Genomic DNA, 20,305 nt, shown 5'->3' with positions numbered 1-20,305 from the left:
CTTACATCATAGTTAAAATAAAGTCAGCATAGAAGCCTGAATGAAACCCCCCCCCCCCCCCCCCCCCATTAATTATATACTCTTTGTCATCATATGTTCCCGTCCTCCATATTTTTATCATGTTACGTATAAACCCCACATGTTGAACTTTATTTTATGTGTTTTGCCTAATTTTGATATTCGTAACAGAAGTATGCTTACAACATTAATTTAAAAATAAAAAAGTACATAAGAGCAATAATTTAAAAATAAATGAAATTAAATATCTGGGTATATAGTAGGGCTTTCCCATCTTACAGTGGAACTAATAACATGCAACAGGAACACCAAAGAATGATTACTTGCAGGTCAGTAAGGAAAAAAAAACTGGCAGCCCAGTCAATGAGGAGCACAGTTCAGTGACAACAAGCAAACATGCATTGTTGATACCCATCGTTACATCAGATCTTCAAAATTTCAAAGACTATATTAGGCATGAAGTCATCTTAACTACGGTGCCATCTTAGTATGTGCAAAAAATTTCAATTTGTTCTAAAATATTCAAGTTATCTCCAGTACCTTTGGAGAGACTTTGTTAAATGTTAACACAGTGTATCACTTGGTAAATTTTTGCATCACTTTTTGAATACCTTGTACTGCATCTGTTCACATATTGTCATATTACCATTCTCGTATCAGTTTGCAGTCTCTATCAATGAGATTGTAGCAGTACTAACTTCCATTTTAACACTTATATCTCCTAGGACGACATGTTTCCTCTTTTATGATTCCATCTGTATTAATTGGTTTTCTGTGTATGCTTCATGAATTTTATTAGTGAACAAAATAACAGAAAGAATGTTTCTTTCTCATTTATCACACTTTCTTAGTCATCTATGAAATTTCAGTTTTCAATTTTACATACATGTCTGCATGTTTCACATGTTCTTCACCTATTCATTTCAAGTTACTTGTTTTTACAATGCTATCTCATCACTTTTTACTTAACCTGTTGTATAAATACAGGAGAAGAGCACCATTTTACAACATACCTAAGCTTCACTAATGGGAGCAAATTAAAACCTCTTGCAACAAACATTTTCTTCAGGGAGAACAAATGACAAAACAAGAGGAAAGAAAATATTAAGAAAAGTAGTAAAACTAGTGCATTAGTGTTATCACATCTGTTGGAGACACACTGTTGAGCCAAAACATTATGACCACTTGACTAATGGCATGTTGGTCACCTTTGGAACATTATATAACAGAAAATCTGCAAGGCATGGATGATGCTGCTGTCCTATTGGAATAAGGCTTTTTATCAGGCAGAGCAGATGAGATGAATATGAAAGTGATGAAGATAGATGAGGTGTCAAGGAAAGGGTGAGAAAAGATCTAGGAGAGGAAAGGACGGCAAAGAAATAGGATAGCGTTATGGCACCAAAGAGCTCACCCTAAGGAGAACACTTACATTAGTTGGTTGCACATTATGAGATACAAGTGTTCTTGCTTCTACCAATAAAACTGTAATCAAAGATTGAAGGGGTGGAAGAGGGGTCTTCCTCGTTCCCTTTTCCATCTTGTCCCCCTCTTGCCAAATTCTCACCTCATATTCAACTTTGTGCAACACACTCCTGTGTCTGATTATGCTACAAAGAGCTCTCTCTAATGCCATTTTTCATCCCCTACACTTACACTCTCTCCCTCTCCTGGTTATTGTCTCATTCTTGCCTTTTCTCCTTTTCCTTTCCCTCCTCCCTTGCTTGTTGTTCTTATTTCTTCTGCTGAACATAACTTCTTTCTTCAGTTGGGCCACAGCACTATGAAGTTGCAAGCTCATAAGCTGAGCTGTCATGTGCCTTTTCTTGTTTGTGTGTCTTTCTGTTGTACAAAACCTTGACTGTATCACTATCTTTGCTTATTCAATTGTTTGTATTCCACTCAAAATTTTGAATCATTGTCTGAATGAAAAAGAAGTTAGTACTTAAATGTCAATAACATACCAGACCTAGTATTTTTCTCTTTTTGAGTAGTTCATCATATTTATTACAGTTATAGATGTCTTCTAGTTCTGAAATATCTTTCAACAGGTACAAGCACTATGCTGACATTCATTACATTGTCATCGAAAACCAGCAGTCAGCTGCCCAAGGTATCTTACATAAAGGCCAGTGAAATATGGTTTCTTGGGTGCACAGCATTCATTTTTGGGTCACTGGTTGAGTTTGCATTTGTCAACACCATATGGAGAAGAAGGTATGATCATCTTACTATTTACCTATTAAAAAGTGGTAAGTAAATACTAAATGTGTTTTGAATACTGATCATAATGCAAATAAAATAAAGGTGTGGAGATGAAGCAAATTTTCTAGTGGAGTTTTTATGTGGGGCAGATGACAAAGATATGTTGGATGCAGTCTTAACAGCAACTAGTTTGCATAAGGTTTGGTATGTATGTCATTCACAGCTGAGAGACGTGCTAATTAATTTAAAGAGATACACTTCTGTTGTACTAATATTTATTAAAACCACGATTGGGCTCAAGATTGAAAATTCTATCTTCAAGTGTATGAAATTATTGTATTTGATAATACATAAAATGCAACCAGGCCAGTCAGTGCACGAGTTTCAAACATTGCATACTGACAGAAACTGTTCGCTGCCGGAAAGTCGCATGGTAGGAAAATCAACCACTGCCATTGGTGTTCATACCGAGCAGCTGGTTTGAATAAATGTTACAACAACTGAAGTGGATCTCCTTAAATTAACTATCAGTAACTAGCTTACTGATTTGATAAACCCTGAAATGGAAGTAGCATCATCCAGTTTATGGTTGAAACCTGCTCTGGTATTACATGTGTCAGTGTGTATTCATCAGAATATTTAAAGTCTGGAGCAGCTGAAATGAGTGTACACTGACAACTAAATGTGGCTCAAAGGGTTATGGTTATTAGTATTCACACCTTTTGACATCACATCAATAATTTTCAAGGTGAGATGGATAATGAAACTGTTATGAAAAAGAATGAAATGAGAAAACAGAGAATAAAGAGACTGCAAATTAAAAATATTGACAGATAAGCACCTTTAAAGTAAAGTCTGATTGTCAGTTGTAATTAAAAGTCCTTATTCATACCATTCATTGGCATCCAAATACGATCCTACAGCTGAAAACTCCATATCCACCATCCCTGGTGCAAAACACATTACCAGAAGAGTGTTGTGATGGACTGCTAATCTCTTAGACATTTGGAAGCCCATTATTTATGTACAGACTTGCTGAACACCAGCTGAGTATAAGTAGAAAAAGTGTTCCAGTCATAACATTTAAAATTATGGACAGAAGAGCTTGCCATTACTTCCCTTTGGGAGAAAAAGTATGCAACTATCCTGGCTTTTGGAACTAATAGTTCCTTCTTCAGGATGAGAGGGATTCACCTGTTGTAAGGATGAGATTTGAGGCTTGATAATTAAGTTCTTCATCCTTTAATTGTAAATACTGGATAATTATCTGTTGGCCATACTATAGAACAGTGTGGAACCAGACCTTTTAATTTCCAACATAACAGTACTCCTGCCCACAATCAAATGTAATAATTGAGCAGGTTGTTGAAATGGGAGGATATGAAGTCACATGATCAACCCTGAACCCTGATAACAGTGACGTTGATTTTATCAGTGTGAATTATAGTCCAATGGGCTGCCGAACCAGGTCCTCCCCCCCTCCCCAAACAGGTTTACAATTGTTCACACGATATTGTCACATAGTAGGAGGTGTAATTAGATGAATGACAAACACTAACTTCACTTAACAAAGGTTTATTCAGCTCTTGCACATAACAAAAGCATGGAGTGAACTGCCTCCAGCAAGAACACATACAGTATGTATATATCTACAGAACATTCCAGTAAATGATTGTTGACATTTGTGGATACTTCTAGATGTATTCGAACCAAATATAGAAATTAAAATTTGACAGTTCAAATGAGTTTTGAACTCACAACCCTTCATGCAACAGTGTACTATCATAACCACCAGACCACAACGACTGTGCTACTCAGCTTCTTCTCCAACATTGCTCCCTCCTTAAGAGAACAGCATCTAGGTGTTACGTCCTCCTAGTCTGGAAACAAGTCATTGGTCCTGTCTACTCTGACTCCCTATGACTGCTGCGTTTTTCGTCATCTTCCAGCTTGTTGCTTTCGCTGGAGCTTCGAATTTACCCAGGGTTACCAGATCCTTATAGGGCTTCATTCGAAGGACTTGGAGCGTATCTCTGATCTTTCATCATCTTGTGTCGGGGTCGAAATCTTCAACTTCATAAGTAACATGAGAAAACTGTCTTGCAACCTTCTAAGGTCCAAAGTAGCACCTGAAGAGCTTCTCAGAGAGACCAACTTTCTGAACAGGAGTGAAGATCCAGATTAGGTCACCAGACTGGTAGACAACAGGGTGGTGGCTAGCATCATACCTTCGGCGATTGTTTTCTTGAGCCTGCAGCATGCAGAGTTGAGCTAACTGCCGAGCTTCCTCAGCTCTGGCTAACGCCTGGCGTATGTAGTCATTGTCCACATCATAATGATGTAACAGAAACACAGTCTCCATCACTGTAGTCGCCTTATGCCAATGCACCAGGAAAAATGACATAAATCCTGTGGTGTTCTAGGCAAACATCACAAAAGGTAGCACCTCATCCCAGTTGCTCTGCTCAACATTGATGAACATTGATAGCATGTAGGCCAAGGTCTTATTAAGGTGTTCAGTAAGCCCATTAGTTTGCAGATGGTAGTCAGTCATCATCTGATGAGTAATGTTGCACCAACGGTTTATCTCTGTCACAAGATTATACTGAAAAACGTTCCCTCAATCCGTAATTAATGACCTTTGGGCACTGTGTTTTAATACAATGTCTTCCACAATGAATTTGGCTACCTCGAATGCTTCAGCTGTTTTCACGGCTTTTGTAATGGCCTAGCATGTCAGATAATCAGTGCAAACAATAATCCATCTATTGTCACTAGCAGACATTGGAAATCATCCGAGGAGGTCAATCCCAACATGCTGAAAAGGTGTTTCAGCTGGTGGAATTGGTATGAGTCAGCCAGGTGGTTTCTGAGTAACTGCCTTTCTCCTCTGGCACACTCGACAGTGTGACACATAGTGAAGGACACTCCAAAATAAATCTGGCCAGAAAAGTTTTCTTGCAAAGTAACCCGTTAACTACCTGAAATTATCCTTTTACATCCTCTGAATGGTTTAAGGCAAGCATAATGTGAGACATTTTGGCATCCTTCTTCTGCTCAGTAGAGAGATCCTGGAGTGCAGCAAGACATTCACTATCTTTATCAAAGTCTCGATTGTCTTGCACAGGGTTTCTTGAGAGATGGTCGGCATCTTGGTGTTTTCTTCCACTTTTGTACACTATGGTAATGTCATACTCTTGAAGACTTAGTGCCCACCCGGTGAGTCATCCTGTTGGATCCTTAAGACCTGTCAACCAACAAAGTAATGATGGTCTGTAACAATTGTGAATGGCCTTCCATAGAGATACTGTCGAAATTTGCACATGGCCCAGAACACAGCAAGACATTGTCTTTCTGTAGTTGAGTAGTTTCTTTTGACTTGTGTAAGTTTCCTAGAAGCATAGGCTATAACCTCCTCTTTTCCATCCGAAATTTGCACCAGAACAGCACTCATCCTATACCCACTGGCATCTGTGTGTAGTTCTGTAGGTGCTCTCTCATCATACAGACCAAGTACAGGTCAGTCGCAGAGCTTTTCACAGCACATCAAAAGAATCTTGTTGAGCACCACCCCAGATAAATTTAGCATTGGCTTTTAACAACTTTCGGAGTGGCCTGGCTTTGATACAAAATTCTTTGATAAAATGGCAGTAATAAGGACATAAAGCGAGGAAGCTTCTTACATCTCTAATACTTTTAGGAATAGGAAAATCCATTATAGATCTCACCTTTTCTTGGTCTATCTGCGCACCTTCGTTTGACACAAGTTGTCCAAGTATTTTGATTTATTTTGCTCCAAAGAGACACTTTCTTGGATTAAGTTTCAGTCTGCCTTCTTGGAGACACTTAAGAATGGCCCTCAGTCTTTTTATGTGTTCATCAAATGTCTCTGAGAACACTATAATGTCATCTAAATAACAAAGACACATCGTCCACTTCAGGTGACTTAGAAGATTATCCATCATCCGTTCAAAAGTTGCTGGTGCATTACACAAACTAAGTGGCATTACCTTAAACTCACACAGGCCCTCAGGGATGGTGAATGCAGTTTTCTCACGATCAGCCTCATCTACTTTGATTTGCCAGTATCCTGAGTACAAGTTCATGGTTGATAAAGACTTATCCCCTTTCAGGCCATCTAGTATATCATCAGTTCATGGAAGAGGGTAAACATACTTTTTAATTATCTTATTAAGCTTCCTGCAGTCAACACAAAAACGCCAACTGCCATCCTTCTTCCTGACAAGAACCACTAGTGATGACCATGGGCCCTGCAAAGGCTGAATGATGTCATTCTTCATCATTTTCTCTACCTCATTGCGAATTATTCGATGTTCCGTTGCTGAAACACGGTATGCTCTCTGGCTTATTGGTTGATGGTCTTCAGTGATAGTCCAGTGCTTCACCATCGATTTGTCTAATTTGCTCTTCACTTGTGGATTGAAGCATTCAGAGAACTCTTGAAGAATGGCAAGTAGCTCCTTCTGTTGTTCCTTAGTGAGATCTAGTGATAGTCAAGCTAGAAGATCTTGTCTCATAGTGGTAGCACTAATTTCACCCACAGACTCGGCATGGAAGGTTTCTATGATGCTCAGCTGTTCTGCAATTAATGGCTCAGTGTTTGCTGTGCACATGCGTTTTGGAAGGATCTGCATTTCTCATTGGCAGTTATCTATCCACAAATCACCGAATCAGTTCTTAAATGAGACAACATAGGCTGCGATGACCAAGTTATTCTTCAGTGGTATGCTTCTCTTACATCCCACTACAGGATCCATGGGTTGATGCATGGCATCACACATGACAGTTACCTTTCTAGCCCTGATTGCAGGAATGATCACTTCCTACAGTCTCCACAAATTCAGACTCGCATCTTCCTGTCCACAGTATCTCATCTCATCTAGCATAATTTTTGAGCAGCCACAACCTATAATTGCCTGAGAAGCTTTCAAAAAGTCCCATTGGAGAATGACTTCATGACTAGATTCTTGCAAGACGATGAATTCTAATGGCTGTGTGTGGCCACTTATACCCACACGAATGACACATTGGCCTGTTGGTTTTACATATTTCCTGTTAGCCACCTTCAGCAGAGATGTTTTGCTGTAGACAAATACAGTTTTCTACAATTGGTGATGGTACTTCTCTGAAATGAGTGAATATGATGCTCCAGAGTCCACAAGAGCTTGGGCTGGTCAGCCATCCATGAGGATATTGATGCAGTTTCCTATCATTTTTGTGGGGATCGACGATGGAGGATTTTTCTCTTTGGCAGCATCACCCCGAAGGAAGATAGCACCCTTTAGTTTTCCAGGTTGCAGCAGCTAGGTGATCAGCTTGAGCTTCTAAACGGCAATGCAGACCTTGATCAGTGTGTGGGGAGTGTCTTCTCCAATGGCTAGCTTGCAACGATGGTGACCTACATCGTCGTGCAGCCACATCTCCCTGTTTATCTTCATCGTCCTGGAGTTGGCATCGACTAAGATCAGTCTGCTGTCTTCTGGCATGAGCATCATCAAATATCCAGTTCCTTTCTTGACAATAGCACACCACATGTCCCGGTCGTCCACAGTGGAAACACGCTGGTTGGTTATCCTGGGTCCTCCAGACGTCAGTCTTTCTTGGTGCCCAAACAGGTTCCTCATGCGGCAATGTAGGAATGTAACTTCGCCTGGATCTTGACTTTTTTAATGTTTTAAAGGGAAATGAAGGACGAGAGATTGGGTTCAATGTCTGTTCCACTTCCTTTTTTATGACCTCTTGAAGTGTCATGGTTTTATGCTCACCGTGCCATCCAAGTGACTTCTGAAATTCCTCTCTCATATCTGATGAAGAACACTTGTAAAATCAGTTTCTTCCTCCATCATAAACATTGATACAATGTTTGGAAGCCATTCAAACTTCTTGCATGTAATTCTTTTTTGATGCATTGTCTCGATATACTGGCACCATTTTATGAAGTCGTCTACTGTTGAAGCCTCCTTCAGGAGTAGAGCTTGATAAATATCCTCAGCAACACGCTTCATGAGGTATGCAACCTTATCTTCCCCCTTCATTCTAGGATCCACTATTTTTAACATCTCCAAGACATCTTGAATGTAGGATGCTGTAGTTTCTCCTGGATGCTGTGCCCTGCACTTTAATTTTTCATTGGCCTTGCACTTCTGTCAGTGTGTGTCACCAAAATACTTACACAATTCTACCTGGAATACTTCCCAGCTTGTTAACTCCTCCTCATTGTTCTCATACCATTGCTTGGCAGTGCCCTCCAAGTAGAAAAATACGTTAGCCAAACACACGGTGTCATCCCATTTGTTAAATTTGGCTATATGCTCATATACCTTCAGCCACTTCTTTGTATCTTGGCCATCATCACCAGAGAACATGGAAGGATGTCTCATGCGGTGACACACAGTTGCTATTATCGTAACATCCTCTCCTTCCTCTGTCTCCAGTAGATTGCGATGTGTTGAATATGGCTCAAACTCGGGTTTCTCGCAATGTAAACGGCAGCTCTGTCATGGCCTGATGGGAGTCACTGTGTCGTCAGTAATGTGCAGTATCGCAAGTTCCAATACCCGGCATCTCCACCAGAATAATTTCACATAGGAGAAGGTGTAATTAGATGAATGATGAACATTAACTCCACTTAATGAAGGTTTATTCAGCACTTTCACATACAAGAGTGTGGAGCAAACTGCCTCCTGCTAGAACACATGCAGTATATATACAGTTACAGGACATTCCAGTACAATGATTCTTGACATTTGTGGATATCTCTAGAATGTACACAAACCATATAGAGAAATTAAAATTTTATACTTCAGGAGTGTTTTGAACTCACAACCCTCCATGAAACAGTCTAGTATTATAACCACTACACCACAGTGACTGTGCTACTCGGATTTTTTCTGTGACAATATTAATAAAAAGAGGAAGACAACATCTATAGCTGACTGTCTAAAGCCAGGAAGAGACCCACAGGTTTGTTAGAAACTATAAGATCACCGAAGTGAGACCCACACAAGAGGTTTGTTCAAAAAATTCCAGAACTTTGTCTACAATTGTTTTCTACGCTTACCTTTTACTTCTTGTGTGTAGTCTCAGAATAACCTCCTCCATCTCCAAATTTACTTTCAGCTCTTCTGTCATTGCAAATCTTTGTCCTTTCAACGAATTTTCACTTTTGGAAATATAAAGAAGTCCATATGGGCCAGGTCTGAAGAGTACGGCAGATGAGGCAACTCAGTGCTTCCGTTTTTTGTACAGTAGTCATATACCAACAGGGCTGATTGTGTGGATGTGTTATCATGATGCAAGAGCCATGAATAGTCTTGCCACATTTCAGACCATTTCCTTCTCACATCTTTTACAGGCATCCCAACACACCCTGTTAGTACCATTGATTAACAGTTTGTCCCTGTGGCATGAATTCATGATGAATGAATCCTTCAAAGTCAAAGAAAACTATCCACATGGCTTTGACATTTAACTTGACATGATGAGCTTTTCTTGGTCTTGTAGAACCTTTCTTAACCCATTCTGAAGATCAAATCTTGGTCTCAATATCATAATCATAGACTCACGTCTCATCACTGGTTATGATTATCTTAGGGAACATCTCCTACTCATTTGCACAATCCAAAAGCTCTTAACAGATTGTCAGGCAAAGGTCTTTCTGGTCTTGACTGATGAGCCATGGGATGAATTTGGTAGCAACATGATGCATTCCAAGATGCTGTGTCAGGATTCCATGACATGATCCACTTGAAATGTTACATTCTTTTGCAATCTCTTAGACAATCAGACTGGGGGCCTATATGCACAATAACCCTGGGTTCGGTATGGGGCAGTGGTGAGGTGAGTGGACTGCCGTAGCCTGTGCTGGGGTTGTGTACCACTGCAGGCTAAGGTGCACACAAAGCCTCTCCATCGTTTCTAGGTCCTCAGTTCCATACAATACAATGTCTTACTTAGTACATTCAGAACTATAATCACCAATAAATAAATTTATATATTAACTTTGCTGAAATTGGTTATGCACTGAATTATGATAGGTGATTTGCAAATATGGAAGGTGTGCAGAAAGTTGGTATTAGAAGTCTTGTGAGGTGAACAGAAGGAAAGGTGTGACAATTCATAATGGACTTTTGAAACATTTGAAGATTAATCAACTTTTTTCGACACAGGACTAACCAATGTTAAGGCTTGGACTTCTTGGTGTGAACCAGAGAGTAACAAATAAATTCAATGAACAATCTTGTCTTCTTGACCAAAAAGGTCAACATAAGCCACTCATCGATAAAATTGGCTTCTCTGACATAAGAGATGTGTTCCATAAAGTGTTTGTATATATTGGAAAAATGTTGAGCATTAAATTTTATGCATAAATACTTAAACATTGAGGGATTAGTGTTGACCTTATCCAAAGAAATATGGTCAATACCTAAGTGATCCACCAGGACAATATATCCTTCCACATGTTGCCAATTCTGTGGGAGACATTGGTCAAATACCATGTCACCGTGCCTGAATTATCCTAAAGATAATTATTCTAAAGTCCAGATTTGGCACCCCACCAACTTGTTTTTGTTCACTTGAAACTCAGCAAGAAAGGATGTTTTTTCAGGATGACTGAGATGGTCCAGGTAGTTCTGTCAATGTGCCTGAAGAACCATGCAGACATTTACACTTACATGACTCCCTTTAATCTGACCTGGTGGGGATCCTAAACACTGAAGTAGAACTGAAGAATAGGTTGCAGTAGTGTTCTACATATATTGTCCTTTACAGATGAACCACATGTCCCTAAAATTCTCCCAATAAACCAAGTCAACCATTCACATTCCCTACTATAATCCTTACATGCTCATTCCATTTTATATTGCTTTGAAATGTTATACATAGATATTTAATCAATGGAACTGTGTTGAGCAGCACACTACTAACTCTGTTTTTGAACATATAGGTTTGTTTTTCTTACTCATCTGCATTAATTTACATTTTTCTACTTCAGAGCTACCTGCCATTTATCACACCAACAAAAAATTTTGTCTAAGTCATCTTGTGTCATCCTACTGTCAGTCAACAACAACACCTTCCTGTTCACCACAGGACATCAACAAACACACCTTCTCTGCTGATCATTTATGTATAAATAAAATAATAGCAGTCCTGTCACACTTCCCTGGGGTACACCTGATAATACCCTTTTCTCTGGTGAACACTCACTCTCGAGGACAACATACTGGGTTCTATTACTTAAGAAGTCTTCAAGCCCCTTATATATCTGGGAACCTATTCCAAATGCTTGTACCTTCATTAGCAGTCTTCAGTGGGGGTGCTGTGTCAAATGTTTTTTGGAAATCTAAGAATATGGAATCTGCCTGTTGCCTTTCATCCACAGGTCATATGATATTGTGTGCAAAAATGTCAAGCTGACATTGCACAAACAATGCTTTCAAAAACGGTGCTAATTCTGGACAGAAGCTTTCCCATCTCAAGGAAATGTATTATGTTTGAACTGAGAATATTGTTTAAGAATTATACAGCAAACTAATGCAGAGTATACTGGTCTTTAATTTTGTGGGATCATTCTTTTATCCTTCTTATATACATAATCATCTGTGCTTTTTTCCAATCACTTTGGCTTTGCCCTAGATGAGAGATTCTCAATAAATGCAAGCTAAGTAAGGAGCCAGTGCCATAGAGTACTCTTTGTAAAACCAAATTGGGATTCCATCCAGACCTGGCAACTTATTTGCTTTCACCTCTTTCAATTGTTTCTCTATGCCAGGAATGCTTTCTTCTATGTCCTCCATACAGAAGTCTGTGTGATGATCAAACAATGGTACGTTTGTATGATTCTCTTGCAGAAAATTTTTTTTTAAATGTGAAATTTGGAACTTTGGCTTTCCTTTTCCTACCTTCTACTGCCACACCACACTGAGCAACAGGTGACTGGACAGCAGCCTTAGACCCAATTAGCAATTTTACTTAGAACCAGATTTTTTTCTGTTTTCAGCAAGACCTTTTGTGACGGTATAATGGTGGTAGATGTTGTATGCTTCACACATCAGTATTTTTACATGCACATGAATTACTACTAACTTTTGCCTGTTGTTATTTGCACATTCCCTTTTAAACTGAGAGTAGAAAAGCCAGGCTTCCTCAGCATTTTCTGAATTTCACTGGTAAACCAAGGTGGGTCTTTTCCAACCTTAACCCATTTACTTGGCAATACTTCCATAGAGCACAATTTACAATCCGTTCAAACATTGCTCATAATTCTTCTATGTCTATCATGCAGGAAATAAATGATGTCGATTCATTGTCTAAGTGGGATGCTGACAACTGCTTAACTGCTCTTTCTAGCACAAATACTCTTCTAGCCTTCTTGATTGAGTTATTAAATTGAATAACCATCATCACTATGATCTCGTGGTCACTAATCCCTACCTCAATACAGACGTCATCAATGAGGTGAAGCTCATTTGCAACTACAAGGTCTAAAATATTTCAATTGTGTGTGGGCTCTCAAACTAATTGTTCAAGATATTTTTCAAAAAATATATTCAAAAGTCTGACATATTCAAGACTGTCTGTCTGTACCCCATTCAATGAATCTGTAGACATCCAAGTCTATATTCACTACTTTAAAGTCCCCTCCAATTTATGTTCCATTATCTGTGTATTTTCACACCAACAATCATAGACTCTCTTTGAGTGACTCTAAAAACTGTCACATCAGAATTTGGTGGCTGGTAAAAACATCCAACAATAACTAAATTTCAATAGACCTCTTACACATGACCAGGTAACTTCACTGTCCCACTCAAATTCAACCTCAAGATAGAAAATATTTTTGTCAGTTGCAGTGAACATTCCCCCTCCTACAGCATCTAATCTGTCTTTTCAATATATGTTCCATGTTTTGTTAAATATCTCAGAGCTTTTTACCTTTGGTTTCAGCCAGTCCTCAGTCTCAAGAATAATTTGAAAATGAGAAATTTCCTGGAGAGTAATAAATCTGGGAACTTTGTTTGACAGCTTTAGTGCCATTACTTGAATGTGCACTGATTTCATTATCTGTGTGGTGTCTGAGTTTTCATCAGAGTAACCCAAACTAAAAGCTAGGCTAAAAATCCCCTGTGTGCACTCAACAAGTACTCTGCTACCCAGGTAACTGCTTTCCTTGTGTAGTGTACACCTGATCTATCAATGGGAGTCCTACTATTCCCCACCCAATAATGCAGGTCCATAAGTTTGCAGCCAAGACCATAACAGAGGTGTTGAAGCCTTTTAATGAGACCCTCAACTGGGCTCCAAACCGGACACCAATCAACTCTGGGAACAATCCTGCAAACTGTGAGCTCAGCTTGCACCCCACATGTAAGGCCAGCACCCTTTACCATCTGTGCCAGTATGAACTGAAAATACCCCAGGACGCAAGTGACAGCTGTCATTGGTGCCACAACTTGCTGACAACTGGACTCTGCATTCTCAGTATCCACAGCCAAGGCCCCTTCCAAATCTCAGATGAGGCACCTTAGCAGATATCCTGAGTGCACTTTGCCTTTATTTCCTGCCCTGTATGCTATTTCCCTGAGGAGCTCCAGAAGGTACCTAACATTGGAGCTTCTGATAACTAACCAACCCCTGCCCGCATGTGCCTGCTTGGGCCCTGCTGGAGGAACAGCCACCTGTTTGCTCACAGGGAAATCAGGCAAGGCCAGATGGCCAGCCTTCACGTTGGCCCTCCACCTCAAGTGATACAAACATGTTACCACCTGCCACTCATCCTGCTGTGAGAATGGATCTACCGTGTCGTGTACACTAGGAGGTGCATCGGTAGCAGAGCCCTTGGATGAAACAAGCAACATCTGAGGTGTCCCTTACAACATGCTAGATTCTCTCCCACCACTTACCCTGAGGAAGCAGCCTGAAGATGAATGACTGAATCCAGAAACACACTCAGCTGTTTGTGAACTATGGCCAGCTTCTTCTGCATCTGCACACAGTATGTACACATCTTACCCATCCTAGTACTACTAACTTAAGAACTGGCTACAAAAGCACAGGCATAAACTTAGATATGCAGCTTGCTACCCTTCTTGGATGTCATCAGTGGAGGCTGATGCCCTATGAGCTGCATAGCTATCTGTTCAGAAGAAATAACAACTGTGCTACAGAGTGCAGACTCTACAATTTATAGTTAGAAAACACAAGATTACACCTCTTAAATAGAAATATACACATGAAATTTAAGTAATATACTATTAAGAAAACACAGAAAAAGCTAAATACTTAACTTGTTGCTCTGCAGATGTACTAGGCAATGGATGGAGCTTGATTCAAGAGGAGGAGGTGCATGAACCTTGGAAAACTGCTGGCAGTTGTGAACTCTTGCAGGAGATGCATATTTTGAAGAACATTTACTATATATCATCAATAAATTCCTTTCTGTGACTTCATCTTTAATATTTACAGGGCAAATCCTATACATAATTTAGGAGTAAAGGTGGAAACTTACCGCATAGTAGGGGTTTTCAGTCATCAATAGGCACTTAAACAAGACTGAAAACTTTCCTAGCTTTTGGGTGAATCTTTTTCAAGCTATGCAGATGGACAATAAGAGAGAGATAAAACATGTGTGAAATAGACTAGCTCAAAAAAGAATATACCTGAAATCTATCAAAGTTTCAGTCCTTTTTTATTTGTGTATAAATGACTCAATGTCTTTACTTTTAGAGAGTTGTTACCTTCACTCCTAAATTATGTACATTCTACCAGTACTTTCCATTCCCATTTACAAATAATGTACATACATTTTAAGTTGTTGAAGCTCAAATAGTATATAGTGGTTTAGTGGGAGCTACTTAATTTAGTGCACAGAATTTATATCTGACAGATGCTGTTCTATGTTAAGAAATAGCTTGACTCATTTCACATCCCTCGAGCTTTTCCTTCAGGATATGATATATGATACATGATTAAATAAATGGACATAAATGACATAACATCTGTCTGTGAAAGGCTGCCAACATCCAAAACAAAAATTCATTTCTGTCCTGAATATAAGTTACTCATTCAGTAAAACATGATTATTCTTTCTGTACAGGCATGATGTAGAGCTCAAGAAGGTAAATAGCAAATACATTCTTAAGTCAACCTTGACACCGAGGACAGCACGGCGCCAGCTGGGCCTGCAGCAGAATGACAGGAAGGATGGACAGCCTTTAGGGCGGTCATCTTCTTGCCCATCTGGCATGGACTCACAACGTTCTAGTATACCTTCTCTCAACTCTGCACAGGTGACTATGAGACTTCCACCCACAGTTGGATTAGAGACGTATGAGGTCTGTTTAAAAAATTCTGGAACTTTATCCACAAAATTTTTGTATGCTTACCTTTTACTTATTATGCATGGTATCCTTCGAAATATGCTCCTCCACAACTGATACATTGCTCCCAATGCCATTTCCACATACAGAAGCAGCCATGGTACACCTCATGTTGGATCATGCAAAGTGCTATCAGCAAATTTTCTTTTATCTCATCTATCATTGCAAATCATCACCCCTTCAATGAGATTTTCAACTTTGGAAATTAAAAAAAAAAAAAAAAAAAAGTTTGCAGGGGCTACGTCTGAAGAGCACAGAAGATGAGGTAACACAGTTATTTAGTTTTTTATGCAATAGTCATGTACCAACAGGGATGAATGTGAGAGTGTGTTATCACGATGCACAAGCCATGTATTGTCTCACCACATTTTAGGCTGTTTCCCCTCTCACATTTTCTCACAGGCATCGCAACACGTTCCGATAGTACCACCGATTAGCACAAATTCTTGATACACGAATCCTCCAAAGTCAAAGAATGTGATTGGCATGGCTTTGACATTCGACCTGACCTGATGAGATTTTTTTGGTCTTGGAGAACGTTTCCCAACCCATTCTGAAGATCAAACCTTGGTCTCAACTTCATAACTGTAGACCCACATCTCACTACCAGTTATGATTTTCTTAAGGAAGATATTCTCATTTGCATGATCCAAAAGCTTTTCACAGATTGTGAGGCAAAGGTCTATCTGGTATTAACTCGAGCCATAGGACAAACTTGGTAGTAACATGATGCATTCCGAAATGCTGTGTCAGGATTTCATGACATGATGCAACTGAAATCTTACATTCTTATGCAATCTGTCAGACAGTCAGTCTTTGATTGACACACAGAATTTTGTTGATGTTCCTGACAAGAGTGTCATCAGTAGACATTGAAGGGCATCCTGAATGAGGGTCATCTTTAACCTCTGTCCACTGTGTGAACCATTTGTAACAATGAGTACAGCTTAAGCACTCATCACTGTAGGCTTCCTGCATTATTTGGTGTTTTCTGGAGTTTCACAGAAAATTTAATGCAAACAAATTGCTCCGCTAACTCTGCCATTTACTGCAAACTATGCAGCACAACAATCTACTCAAAACAGCACTGAACAATAGCTAACAGATGTACAACACTGAAACTTCTGGTAGTTACACATTAAACAAAGGCATGTGCAATGCATATCAATGCCATTTTGTTCCAACACACCATTGGTGTGAAATTACAAATGTTCCAGAATTTTTTGAACAGACCTTGTAACTTATATACAAGGAAATAAAAGGCAGTTGTTGTAAGTTATATCCCCAGAAAAAAATACTGTAGTTCTTCTGTATATGGCACAAAAGAAATAATGAAAGCAGAAATATGAGAAAATGCTTAAAAGCCAAATATAAATTTAAAGATTGGATTAATATTAAACATATGCATATAAAATTATTTTTTGATTTTATTATGTAATGAACCAACATTACACACATTTTTAAGTGAAACTTCTTGTATAATTGTGGCTGTATAATTTCATGCTAACAAGATCCCCATATCTAACATATTTAATGTCAAGTACCTTGGAATCACTCTTTAAGAGAAGGTGAAAAGAATTTTCCAGTTATGCCTTTTAGACTCCACCATCGAATAAGTCTTTTATTTGGTTTATTAACTCCTGTATTTTGAATGGTTATAACATGCTCAGTATACATCACAGTATTCCTTTGTTGGATGTCTCTACATACCCAGAAAAAGACATCTGAACTTCTGTGGTATATGCAATTTGTTAATAAACTCTAGTCACTGTTGTCCTCTTCATGTCAGCACAAATCAATCAAAAACTTTTCAGATCAGTAGGAAGTTTTTCAGGTTAGAGGAACCCCTCCAGCTTCTCAGTGATGAATTGAATACTATGATAGGAAAAAGAAGTTGATCATCCACATTAATCATGGAAGAGAGTATTTGTCATTGCAGATCAGAAAGAGGAAACTGCAAGAATGTCCTTGTTATAATGTCCCCATTCGACAGGATCACCATCAAACATATTGCATGCACTCATTTCATGACAGAAAGAGGTTTGACGAAGACTGGTGACCAGGAACTTCATGCTACTACTTCTTCTCCCCTTGCCAAATTCTAGCAGTGAAAAGGTGACTGTTGCAAAAACAAAATGGCAAGGGTTCCCTCTAACATCCCCTGCTTCAGCAACACCTTCAGTGCTACCCATACATCTTTGTTTAGCACTTTACAAATGTATCTGTATAGAGATGACCCTTGACCAATTTCTAGGCACCCACAGGCAGACAATCCCTTTGACACCCTTCAACTGAATGGTACTATGCTGCTGCTATGGCACCTGTTTGCAGACATGTGGAATCTGAGGATGTTGAAGGGGTTATCTGCTGCAGGTGCCTAGAATTACTCAAGATTTGTCTCTGTAAAGCACTGAGATTGTTGCCAAACTAGGGTGTGTTTGGGTGACCCTTTTGCCATTTTATTAATGTATGTGATGTGTGTAAATGAATGACTGAGGAGGAAGTGTGGTTTCATTGATGCCCTTTATGTCATCTAATGAGGACTTTTTGTGTTGATTCTGAGTGATGGTGTGCCTGAAACAGTTTCTTCAGTCAGCTATCAGAAACCTGCATGATTTCAATGCAAGGCATCATTGTTTTGACCTCCATTGAACAGAAATCAAGAGAAGTGGGTGAGACATGGGTAAGGGTTGATGTGATGACCTTCCCATCATGTGACACATCCACTGTGAAGTTGGGCAGAATGGTGGTGAAATTTGGTGCCAATGTGACATAATTAGCCCACCTTGTGCCTCGCATGAATATATGAACTCTGGACTATTTTCATATGTGTCGACACCTTGCTGTCTGATGTGTCACCAAACCCAGGGGTGACATTACAGTAATCAGAAATACCCATGGCAATTCATGTAAGAAATTTGGCACAAAAGCAAAGATTCAAGAGAAGACAGACTTCTGTTGATAAACAAAGCTGAATGAAAACAAAATTAGTATAAACAAATTAGTGTGGAAAGCATTCTGTGAGTTTAAAAATAAAATTTTGATGACCAGTCTGGAGAAAAATCCTAAGGAGGTTTGGTTTTACACAAAGTCGGAAAATTGACCAAAATCGTGTATTGTCACTTCGTGATCAAGTGGGCACTGAAACAGAAGTTGACAGAGAGAAATCTGAAGAACAGAATCTGGTCTTCTGAAATTGTTTCACTGAAGAACATTGTCATACAGTTCCACCTTTCAGTCATCACAAAAGATTGATATGGAGATAAATTATCACAAGACAGAAAACCACCAAAAATTTCTCAGTTAAGGAAAGTCAATAGAGAATGATAAGGTGCCTGTACAGCTCTAAATAGATTGTACAAAAAAGCTTGCTCTACCTCTAACAAGAATTTTTATAGATCACTGGGGAAACAAAGGATTCCAAGTGATTTTGAAAAGGTGAAGGTAATTCCCATTTTATTAAAGACTCATTGCAGGTAACTGTAGGTGTGTATCACTGACATCAGTTTGTTATAAATTATGGAACATATTTTATTCCTCTTTGTTATGACCTGTTCTTAATGGTAGTCAACCTGGAGTGTGCAAACAAAGGTCTTGTGAAACCCAGCTCACTCTATCCTTGCATCAGTATTTCCGTCACAGTGTGTATTTATTTCCTCTTCTGATGTAACTGGAGTATTATATATCATAATTTTCATAGGAAACCCTCGGAAAATAGTTGAAGGATGTAACATCTGAGGATCATGGTGGCCATGGAACAGGTCCACCTCTGCTGTTTTTAGAATGTGATGTCCAGGTGGTGCTGCACATTTACTTAAAAATAAACTGGAGTTCCATCATTTTTCACTCACATTATGCTGTGAACTGACAGTGGCACCTCATTCAATAATGAAGTGAGAAGACTGTAAGAAAATGGAATAGATAGGTTTAGACTGGTTGGCACTAGATATAGCCCAATGATCTGATCATATTTGTTCAAACATAATCTGCATTGGTTGCTACCAACTACTTACACATGCATTTTCATGAGCATAAATATGAGTGCTCTGTGCATTTACAGTGGCATCTTCACTGAATGTGTGTTCATTGGTAAATAGCACCAAAAAGGAAATTGTGACTGGAGTATGCAACACTGTAGACACCATTGTGCAAACTGTTACACATTGTGGGTGTTCCTCCACAACAACTGCCTGAACTTCCTGGAGAAAGTCTGGATGTAGCTTTTGTCCATAGACAACTCTCCAACACTAGTATAAGATTTAGCCAACACTTGGTGAGTGCTAGTGGACAGTTGCTCACAAAGGTATTAGAAAACAACCATTCAGACTAAGCATAGAGGGTTGGCAACCACTTTTGACAACTTATACTGGGCAAAAATGCAGAGAAATTTATACAGTATTCAGAAAATCTACAATATGTATGGTAAGTTTCTCAATACGATGCAGTACTTCTGTACATACCAAAAAAGTGAATAACACATACATATTACAATTTTGGAAAAACACCAGTTGGAAAATTTGACACCTACCTTCACCTTTCTAGTTTCTCACACTCTTCTTTCAGTTACTGTGAATGTGAAATGATACAGAGGATTTATGTTGGGCCACAGCATACAATGTTAAGCAAGTCTGTCTGTACCATCAGTTAAATTGTAATCAAGTAGCAAATCAGTCTTTTCA

At 39.1% G+C, this 20,305-nt stretch overlaps 1 protein-coding gene across 1 annotated transcript in view; it reads left to right on the top strand.

The window, feature by feature from the left end:
- LOC126324491 (pH-sensitive chloride channel 2-like) overlaps nucleotides 1-20,305 on the top strand; it is a 255,393-nt gene that overhangs the window by 224,512 nt on the left and 10,576 nt on the right. The window contains exons 8-9 of the mRNA XM_049994987.1: nucleotides 2,070-2,235; nucleotides 15,344-15,536. Coding sequence (XP_049850944.1) covers nucleotides 2,070-2,235; nucleotides 15,344-15,536 — 359 coding nt within the window. The remainder of the gene's footprint in view (nucleotides 1-2,069; nucleotides 2,236-15,343; nucleotides 15,537-20,305) is intronic.

The sequence above is a fragment of the Schistocerca gregaria genome, chromosome 2 (genome assembly GCF_023897955.1).
Source record: "Schistocerca gregaria isolate iqSchGreg1 chromosome 2, iqSchGreg1.2, whole genome shotgun sequence".
In the NCBI taxonomy this organism is placed as follows: domain Eukaryota; kingdom Metazoa; phylum Arthropoda; class Insecta; order Orthoptera; family Acrididae; genus Schistocerca; species Schistocerca gregaria.
This window is presented reverse-complemented; position numbering and strand designations above follow the sequence as displayed.